Raw genomic sequence first — 14,107 nt, 5'->3', positions numbered from 1 at the left:
TTGGAATTCTTAGAAGAATATGGATATTTTGGAACCTGGATATTTTAGAGAGGTTTGAACTTTGAAAAATATTTCTGATGTTTTAAAATACTGAATTTCTAAAGCATTTGAATGTTTAAAAACCATGGGATATTTAAAGTTTGGAATGTATTTTATATTGTACTATGGTTAATATGACATCTTGGGACAAGGAAAGGTTATGGTTTACCAGTGATGCTTTTGTGTGTCAAGCTAACAAGGTGTCAGTTGAGCTGTCTAATTTTATGCCCTCTCAACACAGCTGGAATCATTTTGGAAGAGGGAGCCTGTTTAAAAAGGCCTCCGCCAGACTGGCCTGTGGGCCAGCCCGTGGTGTATTTTCTTGATGAATGATGGAGAGAGTCTAGATCACTAAGCAGTGCCACCCCTGGTGGTCCTGGGTGCTATAAAAAAAGCAGGCTGAACAAGTCATGAGAAGAAAGTCAGAACAGTATTCCTCCATGGCCTCGGTTTCAATTCCTGCCTCTTGTTTCCTGCCACCAGGTTCCTGCCCTGCCCTTTCTCAGTGATGGAGGAATGGGTGACCTCAGAGCTGTAAGATGAGATAAACCCTTTCTTAGGCAATTTGGATGTTTTACCATAATAATAGAAACTCTAACAAAGACAAAGGAGAATCAGAAGTTCAAAGCCATTCACAGCTCTGAAGGTTGTGGGGTAGCCTAGTGGTAGGATACTTGTCTAACACACACGAGTCCCTTGCTTCAAACCCCAGGTACTAAAACAAAACAAAACAAAACCATGATGAGAACAGTCCTTCCACGATGTGGAGTTGTGCTATCATTAAACCCACCTAGTAAAGTAAAGAGAAGAAATACCGCCTACCAGCGGAAACAAGGCTGCCCAACCTTTACCGCCACACTAGGCGCTCCCCATCCCCAAGACTGAATAGCTCTTTGATTGATTCCTCAGCATCCAGCTACTCCTGCTCTCATCTACACAGGCAATGGAGTGGCCTTAGGTCAGCACTTCAGCATCCCGTTGGGATTGTATGGTGTCATCAGCCACACTGGGAAGAGCTGTTGGCATGGCGGGCACTTGCACCCCTCTGCTCAGGGCTGGCTGGGCACTGGGGCCCCTCTGTTCTGCACAGTGACTATGAGCTGCAGCTGAGCACACAATGCTCTGGTCACCTGCGGGGACAGCTGTGTCGCCAAAAGTTCTGTTGGGTTCTGATCAGAATCTCTCAGAAGACACCTTCAGATTCCAAGACTAAGCCGGGTGTTATCAGGAAGATGTTCCAGGCCTTTCCAGCAATCTGTAAGGGCTCATTGTGATGCTAAAGCTAAGGGCATGGGGTGACTTTATTTCCTAGAAAAAGGCCTCGCCATGTTTGGATGCACACATGGGGACACTAATAGTTCTGAAGCTGTTTTTTTTTTGTTGTTGTTTTGGTTTTTGTTTTTTGTTTGTTTTTCTTTTCTTTTCCCCTGTGTGTAATGAGAGAATACCTTGGGCTTATCTTTGTGAGGTCTTCCCTTTGCTTTAGACAAAGTGTGTGTGTGTGTGTGTGTGTGTGTGTGTGTGTGTGTGTGTGTGTGTGTGTGTGTGTGTGTTGTACCGTATCATGTGTGGGGTGGTCAGAGGACAACTTTCAGGAGGTTTTCTTTTTAATCCTCCTTCATGTGGTTCTCAAGGGTTGAACATGGGGCTTGGTGGCAACCATCTTTATCTACTGAGCCATCTCCTCATCCCTTATCTTTCTTATTTGTTTGCCATCTATCTGTCCCTGTCTGTCTGTCTGTCTGTCTATCCATCTATCCATCTATCTATCTTTAGAGTCTAAGTATTCCTGGCTGGCCTGGAACTCACTGTATAGACCAATCTGGCCTCACAGAGATATGCATGCCTACCTCTGCCTCTCTGCCCCTCTTCCCCCTCTCAACTTTCTGCCCCTGCCCCTGCCCCTGCCCCTGCCCCTGCCCCTGCCCCTGCCCCCTGCCCCTGCCCCTGCCCCTGCCCCTGCCCCTGCCCCAGCCCCTGCCCCTGCCCCTGCCCCTGCCCCTGCCCCTGCTGAGATTAAAGGTGTGCATCACCACACCTGCTGATCTTTTATTTATGTGCTGGCTGCACTCACTCCATGTCACATGCCTCACAGGCCTCATGTCCTGCCATCATCTAGAAGCCTGTGAGCTGGGCACTCTCATGCCTACTTTTTCAGAAGAGAACCAGACTCATAAAAGTTAGAGGTAGGGCTGGAGAGATGGCTCAGTGGTTAAGAGCACTGACTGCTCTTCCAGAGGTCCTGAGTTCAAATCCCAGCAACCACATGGTGGCTCACAACCATCTGTAATGAGAACTGATGCCCTCTTCTGGTGTGCCTGAAGACAGTGTACTTATATATAATAAACAAATAATAAATCTTTTTTAAAAAAGTAAAATAGAAACCAAGCAGGAGGCTGAAGCAAAAGAACCACTTAAGCCCAGGAGTTTGAGGCCAGCTGGATATATCTTATCATGTCTTATCATCAGGCTTATATGTCTTATCATCAGAACAACAGAAAAGGTAGAGGAGGAGGAGGGAGGGGAGGACTGACTCTCTAGATGTCATGCGGTTAATGAGTGGAGGTGTAGGAACCAAATCCAGGGTGGACTACAGCTTTCTCACTGTGTCTTCATCTCTCCAGGGAAACTTTTCTTTCTACCCCTTCAACTTGGGTGTGAATAACCAGGAACTCTGCTCACACAGGCCTGCCTTCTCCACTCTGTGGTAAGCATTCGTCTCTATAAACAACTTAAAGCAATCCTGTGGCGATTTTCTCTTCCTCCCCTCTCCAGAGCAGTCTTCACTCTTTAAAGCCTGGCCTCTGTACCACTGGCATGCAACTACGCCTGTTTGTGTTCCTCTTTCCTTGAGGAGCTTTTTCTTCAATTATTTTTCTTTGTCAAACGTATTATTTTAGCCTTTGAGGTTAACTAATAAATCACAAGTTCTTAGACGTAAAAATTTGGATGAAGAAGGACCTCAAAGATCTGTTCACCAAACCCCATCGACCAGATGGGTGGGGCCAGCAGTGATTATGGCCGTCCTGAGTGAGTAGAGCTCAGAACCTGGCTGAGGTAGCCCCCGTCGTCCTACCTAAAAGCTGGGATGCTTTTATTACTTGTAAGGTGCTGCTCACCAACAAGAAGAGTGCTTGCTTCTAAACGGATATTGTGGCTTTTCTGTAGCAAAAAAGGATTTGAACCCAGTGGCAACCAGCTATGTCCTGGCCATTTTCAAAAATACCCCCAAGACACTCCACCACCCCTGGGCTGGGGCAGCTGCTAAGGACTTGCCTCACTGGCAAACTTCCTTCCTGGGTCTGAGTAGAAGAGGGATGTTTGGCTGCAGCCTGTCTTCTACATAGTCAAAAGACCTCCCCTGGCTGTATGTCAATCCTTCTATGGCAGTGGTTTTCCTTCCTAATGCTGCAACCCTTTAATATAGTTTCCCATGTTGTGGTGACGCTAGACGATCCCTTTATTTTTGTTGCTACTGTAATTTGTCATAACTGTAATTTTGCTACTGTTATGAATTGTAGTATCAATATCGGATATGCAATCCCCAAGGGGTTGTGGTCCACAGGTTGAAAAGCACTGTTCTATGCTCATTTAAGAAATATAAGAGGAGGGGTTGGGGATTTAGCTCAGTAGTAGAGCGCTTTCCTAGCAAGCGCAAGGCCCGGGGTTTGGTCCCCAGCCCCGGAAAAAAAAAAAAAAAAAAAGAAAGAAAAAAAAAAAAAGAAAAGAAATATAAGAGGAAACCACTGGGAGATAGCAGGGGGGAGGGAGGAACACTGAGATACAGGAGAGGTGAAAAGAGCCGGGTGCAGAAAGACAAGTACTCCATCTCATTGATATGTACAACCTGAAAAGGCTGATCTGAGGCCGGGAGATGGCGCAGTCTCTTGCTGCATGGCTTAAGAACCTGGCTGCAAGACGCACGCATGCAAGAAGCCAGACATACTCATTTGTAGTACACTGCAAGGAGACAGAGACAGGAGGGTCTCATTGGCCAGCCTGTCCAGTCAAATTGTAAGCACCAGGTTCCGTGAGAGACCCTGTCTCAAAAAACAAGATTGAAAGTAAGGAAGACTCCCGATGTTGACCTATGGCCTTTACGTGAATATGCACATGCATACATGTACAAGAATTACCACACACAAACATATACTCATGCAGCAGGCAGGCAGACAGACAGACAGACAGACAGACAGACAGACACACACACACACACACACACACACACACACACACACACACACACGCTGAGCTTATTGAAGCAAAGAGCAAAACAATGGTTGGCAGAATTATTACAGGGACCAGGAGGACCCGTCAATGGCTAGAAAGATAGGCTCAGAAGAATACATCCTGGTATTACTGACATTCTATTGCACAATGAGGCACTTAACAGTGATAAGTATTTCAAAGTAGCTAAAAGAGAAGATTTTCTAATATTTTACTTAAAAAAAAATCCAAGTTCAGGTGATAAATAAGTCACACTTAGGCCCAGCATGGGGTGCACACCTTTAATCCTACCACCTGGGAGGCAGAAGCCGGCAGATCTCTGAGTTCGAGGCCAACCTATTTAACACAGTGAGTCGGAATTATACAGTGAGACCCTGTAGTCTTTTAATGGCATTATTTTATATACATATAATAAAACACCACATTGTGTGCCACAGACATCTACAATTATGTGTCAATTAGAAAATAAAATGCCACTTTACAAAAGGCAACAGAATAGAAAACTTGGCGTGGCCATGTCCGAGCTGAACTACCCTCCAGCATTATGTGACTTAGGGATGCTAGGGAGGCGTGGAAGAAAAAAATTCCACATTTGATCTTCACTAAAAGGGCTGAGAAGTGATGAGAACAAATGCCAAGCACTATTGCTCTCTCTGGGGAGAGATAAAGATGTGGTCATTAATGCAGGCCACGCCTCCTTAGACTTAGTGGATAAAAACGGCTACCCTTCCATCACTCCCTTTCGGATGACTTATTCTTCGGCTGAGCTTTGAGGCTTGCAACTGAATGACTCTAAGTGAAAAACATCTGCTGTGTTCCTCGGAAGAAACCAGACTAGGCACCGCTTCCTACATGATTCTGACATGTTTACTAATGAGGCTGTTTTCTCTTCTTACAGCATAGAACACACAGTGCAGACATTCAATGAAAACTAGACAACATATTTTGAGCAGCCAAGGCCAGACAGCGGAGGACCACAGATATCAGCCCACACCATCATGGACGAAGCTGACTTTTCGGAAGATATGACTTATAAACAGCAGGAGGACTTGCCTTATGATGGGGACTTCTCTCAGATGAAGATATGCATGTCTTACAACTTCACCTTAACAAATGACACCTTTCCTATCTCACGGGCAGGAGAAGACCCTCAGGAAGCGGAAGCAGTTGTTCCCCGTGAGGCGTTCCCCACAGCTCTGCCCGAGACTTGGGATAGGATGACTGTTGCCAGCAACAGGCGTGATAACGATAAACAGTGCGCCTTGGCTCCTCCTGTTCCAGCCGATAGAGAAGATACCTCCAAGCCCCACGTCTCAGACACTTTACTCCATCATCTCTCCAGACAGCAATTCTTCAGGGGTCAAGGCGCTGGCTCTGAAACTCTCCCAGAGCCCTTGAATGCTGAGGGTCTTGGTGACTCAGATGCTCTTACAAATATCATTTCGCGTTATGCAAAAAATTATTACCCCAGAGAACAAACCCCAGAAGTCACTGGCCAGCCCAGTCCAAAAAAGGGTGCGTCAAATAGCAGCAAACCCTGTTGCTCCCCTGGCACAGAGAGGGAAAATACCTCTCCCTTAGTGACTGCTGGGAAGAGCAGCCATCAGAAAGATCCGAGCCTTCTAACCGGAACTAAAGGTCCAGGTGATAAATACAAAAGCTTCCTGAGGCAGACGCCTCAGAGACAGCTGGCTCACAAAGCTAGTTCAGGCAACGGGTTCAGATACAGCCAGGCTCAAGTGCACTACCAGTTTCCAGATGTTTCTAAGGTTGCTCCGGAAGTGAAGATCCCTAGGAACATTGTAACTAATAAACCACTCACAATAGCTAACCGAGGCAGCTGTTCTCTTAGGTTGAGAAATAAATCAACAGTTGTGCAAGATAATGCAGGAACCCTGTCTGGGTCAAATCGTGTTGAAAAACAACCAGAGCAAAAACGGAAATTTACCGAACCTTTGCAACAAGTACAGGTAAATGAGAATGGTCCCCATCAACCCTAAGCCAGGGTGGTCATCCCAGGGTGGGCTTGTAGCTGGAGCTTCCATGTAGTGCTGAGGTGCAGGCCCCTGGGTTATCCTGGGCAAGAGAACCGACCACTCAGACGCTTGGCGATGACCTGATGAAAAGAATCAGAGGCTCAGAAAAATATAGAGGAGGATACAACCCCAAAGGCCTCAAAAGTCTCCCAATAGCCTTCTTTCTTCTTTGTTTTTTATTATTTTAAGTTTTGGTTTGGGTTTTTATCGGTGGTGGTTTTGTTTTTGTTTTTGTTTTTTTGAGACAGAGTTCCTTTGTGTAGTCCAGGCTAACCTGGAACTCAGGTTTTTTTTTTTTTTTTTTTTTTTTTTTTTTTTTTTTTTGAGCTGAGGACCGAACCTAGGGCCCTGCGCTTGCTAGGCAAGCGTTCTACCACTGAGCTAAATCCCCAGCCCTGACCTGGAACTCAAAATGTACAACCAGGCTGGCCTTGAACCCACAGAGATTCTCTTGCCTCTGCTTCTCAAGTGCTGGGATTAAAGGGATGTGCCACCATGTCCAGTCTCCAATATATTTCTTAACTTGATCTAGAATTTTTTAAATTTTTATTTACTTTTATTGAGAGTTCCACACACACATATAATAGAGTCTATCCCATTTCCTTTTTTAGCTCCTCCCGTTTCCTCCACTAATTTCCCCGCCAACTCCTATCTGCTCTTTTTTTAATGTTAATCTTTATTATTTTACTTTATGTGGGGAGGTGTTTGCTGCACGTATGTGTACCACATGCATATCTGGTGCCTGCAGAGGGCATTAGGTCCTCTGGAACTGGAGTTACAGATGGTTGTAAGCCATGATGTGGGTACAGAGAATTGAACCCAGATCCTCCGGAAGAGCAGCCAGTGCTCTTGACCATCAAACCATCTCTCCAGCCCTTATCTAGGCTTCTAAACTCAGTCTTTCCCTAAGAGTCTTCTTCAAGTGCCTGGCTCTCTCAGACTCAAGTTCTCCAGATTCCTCCTTCACAGGGGACACCCGTGTTTTGTTTGCTCTTTTAAAAAAATTAATCTCATGTAGCCCAGGTTGGCTTTGAACCTCTGATCTTCCCAACTTAACCTCCAAAAATTGGGACTACAGGCATGCACCAGCACACGTGTCTTAGAGCAGCCTAATCTGATTGATCAAAGAATATTATTCATTTACATAGCTCCATTAAAATCTCCCTCAGGCCACATAACTCATCAGAACTACCAGCTCAAAGCCTTCACTTATCAGCTGCTGCTACTTCATCATCATCACCACCACCACCATCATCATCATCTATGCCCATCCCACATATGCCCACTCACACATGCCCACCCCCACACATGCCCACCCCCACATATGCCCACTCACACATGCCCACCCCCACACATGCCCACTCCCACACATGCCCACTCCCACACATGCCCTCTAATTTCTCTTTCTTCCCACTCTCCCTTCCCCTTTCCCTAGATCACCCCACTTCTACTTTCTGTGATCTGCATTATATGACATTACATATTTGTATAAAATCTGTAGAAAACGTGATAGTTGTCTTTCTGAGGCTGAGTTTGCTTCATGTGATTATCTCTAGTTCTACCCATACTGCAAGTGATATAACTTAATCCTTCTTCATGGCCAAAAAATCCATTATATATGTAATCCATGCTTTCTTTATCCATTTCTGTTGTTGGACACTGAATTAGAGTTTCTGAGAAGAGACCCCATGACCATGGAAACTCTTATTGAAGAGAACATTTCATTGGGGCTGGCATACGTCCAGAGGTTTAGTCCATCATCATCGTGGTGGGGAGCATGGCAGCAGGCAAGCAGGCATGGCTATGGAGGAGAGTTCTACATCTTGATCTGCAGGCAGTAGGAAGAGAATAGGACACACTCCCTTCAGCAAGGCCACACCCACTCCAGCAAGGCCACACCTCCCAACAGTGCCCCTCCCTATGTACCCTTCTGGGCCATTCAAACCATCACAAGACACCTAGGCTAGTTCTGTAACTTAACTATTGTTAACAACATTGCAATAAACTCTGATGTACAAGTACCTCTGTGAGCCACTGACTTGGAGTTTTGGGGTGAACATTTGGGCTTGTATAGCGGTTCTATTTTCAGATCATCTTAGCCTGCTTTGAGTCTTCTGCCAGATCTGTAAATTCTGAAGAACCTTATCTTCAGTTTTCCCATTGCTACCTCCCAGAGCCTGGCCGTGTGATCCACACATATCATTCCCTCAGTTATCCACACCCAATGAAATAAAACTAAGCCCTTTGCTACCACAATTCAAACAGTATGTTAGCGCCCATTTAGGATGACGTTTCTTCATGGCTGATCTACACTATTTCTCCCTTTTGTTTTCCTGTCTTCTCATCTATACCTAACTTCTCTTCCTGTTGAGGTTCTGGATCTCATTGATTACTTAAGATTCAATAGTTGTGTAAATTCATCTTTAAAAAAAGCACAGGAAAAAGTTTAATTCTTTGTTACTTAACTGAATGGTCTTCCTCTTACACCTTGTGTTATGGTCATTCTGGGTGGAATATCTCTGTCTTGAGTGTTTCTATTTCTACTCTCATCTACAACATCCTTCCAGTCCAACTGAACACACTGAGGATTTGAGCAGATTCCCAATGCTACCCAGCACAACACACACACACACACACACACACACACACACACACACACACACACACACGGAAACAGCAGACTACCTGGCCTGACTGGGCTGTTTTCTGTCTTAGAGAATTTCTTATAAGAGAGTGTTTATGCATAGCCAGTTCTTGGTGGCCCATGGTTTTGTGAGAGCAAAGCAGATGTCCACGCATGTTTCCCTAGCAATGCTTGAATTTGTCAAGGAGCTTCAGGCCAGGCTTCTGCTCCCCACCCCACACCAAAGTCCTATGAGACTAAATTGGAGAACTGGATCCAATAGGTTTCTTATCTTTCTATACTGGAGATATCCATCTTGGTCATAGTCGATTTTGAACATGGTCAATTGTCTCTCTGGTGGGTATGTTTCTCAGCTGGGAGTCGAGAACAGTAAGACCCTAAAAAGGGAATCAATCAATCAGGAGTTTAACTCTGTCCAGTAGCAGCAGGAGCCACCACCATCTCAACACATTTAGCACTTAATGCATGTGGTATTATTCCGTAGGTCTGGCTGCCATGTCTGGATTAAGTAGAGCACCAGCAACAGAGCTGTGCCAAGGTTGACAATGGCCCTTGCTCTTGTGGACCATATTATGTCTAGGAGACATGTTGGAGTAGTCTCCATGTAGCATGAAACACAATCATAATGTCAGCTGGATGGCTACCCCAATTATCCATGACAGCAGCCCTATAAGATACACTATCATCCCCCACCTTACCACCAAGACATCTGAGGCTCATAGTGATGAGCCATTTCCGGTGTCAGCCACTCACGGTGTCACAGTGACGTTCACACGGCAATCACAGCTTGGAGCAGAGCACTGTGCTGCCGCCCCAGTGACAGGACACAAGGCATTGTGAACACTGTGGCTGATTAGTCTCAAAACCAATGCCTCCTTACTCTTTAATTTTGCAGGTGCAGCCTGCCACACACACCTGCCAAGAACCTCTCACAGGTAGTATCTTAAAACTATTTTTATTCAGAGAAGCATTTTGAAAAACTTTAAGGAAAAAAAAATCCAAATGGCGCTGATTGTCACAGACTCCTATTTGTAACATTTAGTAAAACTGAGGAGAGAAGAAATGAGTGGGAGCCAAACTTAACCTTTTTGTTCGTAGGACTGGAACCTGAGAAAGGGTGCTTGAATTTGACACCGACACCTCCAAAAGATCCTTTCTCGAATTCTTACATATTTCAAAAGATCTCCCAAGGAAAACAGATGTGCCAGAAACTGGAAGAACAGACTGAGCAACTGAAGAATAAGGTAATCCTTACTAAGAATATATTAGGGCGGGCTGGAGAGATGGCTCAGCGGTTAAGAGCACTGACTGCTCTTCCAGAGGTCCTGAGTTCAATTCCCAGCAACCACATAGTGGCCCGCAACCATCTGTAATGGGATCTGATGCCCTCTTCTGGTGTCTGAAGACAGCTACAGAGTACTCGTCATACATAAAATAAAATAAATGTTTAAAAAAAAGAGTGTATTGAGAGAGAGAGCCAGACAGAAGGTCGAGGACAGCTTGAAGGAGCGGATTCAGACTCAGGTCGTCAAGCTTAGCTGAAAGTTACCTTTGCTCACTGAATCGTCTCACTAGGCCCAAACTTGTTTCAAACTTGTTTGTCAGTAGCATTAGAAACATCAACAAACAACAAACAGGAGAGGCTGTTCTGTGAATGAAATGTTGCATTTTTTTTTTAACTGCAGGTACAAGAATTTTCCAAAAGAATAAAACAGAACTCTCTCTGCTGTTTGCGAGACATAAGGCTGGTAATGAACTTAATCTGGCTTTTTAAATCTTTATTTGGAAATTCCAGTGGGAAAATGCACACCCATGAATAGTCTGCCCAGTGGTAGGGGAGGAAACGGAGAAGGAAAATTAAAACCATCTTGGTTTCTGGAGCTACACGGTTTAGAGTTCTGCTTCTAGATGGATTTATCCTTCTTTTCTTCCCAAGGAAGCTATTTCTTACCTCACCAGTCATTGTATAATAAACCCCAGACCATGAAATGTTCCAGAAAATACATTAAAGCCGCTGTAAATGGTGAATCTGTCCATAGCGGAGGGCCCAGATAGATTTCAACTGTAAAAGTTGCTGGTATCTGGCAGCTCGAGACTTAAGACTCTGGAAATGCTTAACAATGAAACTCAGTGCACGGCTTTCAGACCCTAACCTTTACCACACTCTCACACCCTCGCTTGTTATCACAGTCCATTGGATGACTAATTCGTGTTGTCACCAGAACAGCTGTGCTCTCATAGGAGACAGAGATAGAGCAAGGGGGGGCAAAGGTGGAAACCGGGCAAAACAAACGAGCTGAAGATGCGGAAGACGGAGTTCAGGCCACAGGGTCAGCACTGGGAGCAGCCAGAAGACCCAGTGAAGGCTTGAGCAAGATTCAGGGCAAACTGTGTGCAGAATCCCCACACTACGGGCCAAACCCAGTGATTATTCACTCATCGCATTAATTAAGCGATCCATCCTCCATTTGCTCACCACCTTGATTAACTGCTCTGTTCATCCAGAAAACACTTATCAAGCATTTTTTAATGCCTGGCCCCGGCACCAGAGATTTGGGGAAACACCTCCTTCGCGAGTGTCTCTTATTCTACTAGGAACAGATTGGTGAACAACTCATTAACCTGCAGCTTCAGGGGTGAGAGCTGATGCACGGCCAGCAGGAGTTCATTGTTTGCCATTGAGGGGAGACACTGGATGCTCTGGAGAGTCCTACAGGAGAAGCAGCGTGCTGGCAGGATAGGGAGCAGGAATCTTCCAGGCCAGAAAGGAACAGCACATGAAACAGCACAAAGGCTGTATACAACTAGTGTGAGGACACACCAGGCATAGGGCTCACAGTGCACGTGGAGACCAGAGGAACAGGCAGGGGCCATGTCACGAAAGGGGCTTGGATTTCATCCTGAGTTTGATGGTGCAGCAACAGAAATTGAAGCCAAGGGGTAGCAAGCGCCATGGGGCTGAGACTGTAGGCAAGGACTGATAAGAAACAACACCAGGCAAGTTGTAAGGGTCTGGAGGATGGACAGGGGGTGATAGACTTAAAGGAATGGAATCAAGAAAATGAGGTGTGGATAGGTAGAGAGTCCTGGGTTGGAAAACTGAAGTCAGAAATCAAAGTAGAGAATCCAGTTCAGAAAGGGCATGGAAAGCAGGAAGAGGCGGGGCATCAAGGATAGCTTAGGACATTGAGTTTGAGGTCCCCCTGAGGACCGGCAAATGAGGAGGTCTAGCTTCAGGAAGTCAGAGCAATGTCCTGACCTTGGGCAGCATTTGGGTCAGAACTGACACTTAGGCAGAGCTGTGGTTTGAAGTTCTGGTGTGGGTGAGACGCCCCAGCCAGTCTCAGGGCGATACATGGAGAGAGTCAAGGATGGAGGCCCAGTCAACAGGAAAACAGAAACCCACAAAGGGGACTGAAGTGGAAGGACTCCAAGGGAGTTTTGAGAGGCAGGAAATGGGTAACACAGCATCACATGCTCAAGAAAAGACAGGAACATACAGATGGGTTCAGCAGCGAGATATCCTAAGGGCCCTCGCCAATCTTGAAAACCAGAACTAGAAGCCAGAGCACAGGAGCCGCAGAGTAAATGATTGACAAGGGGCAGGGTGCAAATGGACAAGGCAGACTTTTAAAGGGCTCAGCAAAGCGGAACTGGTCTGAGTCTCGGGCTTTCAGGGGCCACAGTTCGAGACGCTTCTTTCTTATCGTACAGGCTAGATGGCCTTTTAGACTGATAGGTGTCGGTCGGTTTGTGGTCTGAGAGTTACAGGCCCACAGCATTCAGTGTTGGAAGGAGAGCTAGATGCAGCTAAAACCAACCTTCTTAGTACCACACAGTGGAAGACATTCGGACTTTAAATATATAATCTTAGATACAGTATAGCATGTCCTTCACCTCGGTGCTGTTACAGAATTGAATGAGATAAACCCTGTCTTCTGAACTGTGGTTTAGATACCTAGAGCCCTTTGACCTTCCAGACTGGGTCTGTGTGTGTGTGTGTGTGTGTGTGTGTGTGTGTGTGTGTGTGTGTGTGTGTGTGCATGCTAATGGGTTAGCTTAGAACCCATTGTATTGACCAGTCTGCACTTGAACTTAAAATGATTCTCCTGTCTCTGCCTCCATGTATGGAGCATCATGAGTGTGCACCACCATGCCTGCTTTCTTGTTTTCTCACCCTCTTTATTTTGACCACCTCATCTCCTCTCCTAGCTTTCACTGCCATTTTCCTGCCTCCCGCTCCCAACGGCTAGCCCTCACTTTTTACCTGTGGCTCTCGGTGTCTGGTTCTTCTTCTCTTGGACATTCATGCTCACCGAGAACTCTACCTTGCCCCTCGTTGAGAGAGAGCTGCTTCACCCCTGGGCCTGAGGGAGGAGCTGCAGCTGCAGGAGTAGCTGAGGACTCCTGTGACTTTCAGTAGAAGGATGTAGCCAATGTGTGATGGCACACGAATGGGACAATCAGAGAAGTCAGGACTCTCCCCAGCTCCTCTCTCCTGCTGCTATCTTCTATTGACAAAAACCAACCGAAGCCAGAGTAGAAGGCTCCTGATGGTGTAATGGAGCCAGGGCCGGCCTTCTGCAGAGAAAGACAGAGGGCAGCTATAGGGAGAAAATGGAAAACACTCACCAGGTCAGCCACATGTATATCTAATCATCCGTAAGTTTCCAGAGCCATGTTTGTTCATTTTTAGTATTGTTTTTTTAAAGATAAGGCTGACTTTGAACTCACAGAGATCTTTCTGCCTCTGCCTCCAAAGTTCTGGGATTAAAGGTGTGTGACACAATGCCTAGTGACTTCTATATCATTAGGAATTTGCAGTATCAGCAGCTACGATCTATTGAGGGTACACAGTACTGACTTGAGGTAACTTGACTTTTAAGTTTTCAACTTTCCACGATGCAAATGGGATAGCCATTCAGTAGACGGCTTAGACTCCGGGTGAGGGACCCAGAGATCCTGACAAAAGAAACGTAAAGCTTCAAGTTAAACAATGGCCTTCGTTGCCACAGTAGATACTTGGATTCACACTCACGTGAACTTTCCATTTTAAAGGAGTCATTCTCTTCTCTCTTCACTCCACATGATTTTAAAGCTCAGTGCAGAACTCCAGGCTGGGTTTGCTTTCTTTAACCTCCTGGTACGAATTAAAAGAATC

At 45.7% G+C, this 14,107-nt stretch overlaps 1 protein-coding gene across 1 annotated transcript in view; it reads left to right on the top strand.

Moving 5' to 3' along the window:
• The first annotated feature begins 1,236 nt into the window (after positions 1 to 1,236).
• Aknad1 (AKNA domain containing 1) overlaps positions 1,237 to 14,107 on the top strand; it is a 38,270-nt gene continuing 25,399 nt past the window's right edge. Inside the window, exons 1-6 of the mRNA XM_032896657.1 lie at positions 1,237 to 1,296; positions 2,664 to 2,746; positions 5,165 to 6,236; positions 9,842 to 9,881; positions 10,045 to 10,190; positions 10,632 to 10,694. Of these exons, the coding sequence (XP_032752548.1) occupies positions 5,265 to 6,236; positions 9,842 to 9,881; positions 10,045 to 10,190; positions 10,632 to 10,694 (1,221 nt within the window). The 5' untranslated portion in view covers positions 1,237 to 1,296; positions 2,664 to 2,746; positions 5,165 to 5,264. The remainder of the gene's footprint in view (positions 1,297 to 2,663; positions 2,747 to 5,164; positions 6,237 to 9,841; positions 9,882 to 10,044; positions 10,191 to 10,631; positions 10,695 to 14,107) is intronic.

The sequence above is a fragment of the Rattus rattus genome, chromosome 3 (assembly GCF_011064425.1).
Source record: "Rattus rattus isolate New Zealand chromosome 3, Rrattus_CSIRO_v1, whole genome shotgun sequence".
Lineage (NCBI taxonomy): Eukaryota > Metazoa > Chordata > Mammalia > Rodentia > Muridae > Rattus > Rattus rattus.
This window is presented reverse-complemented; position numbering and strand designations above follow the sequence as displayed.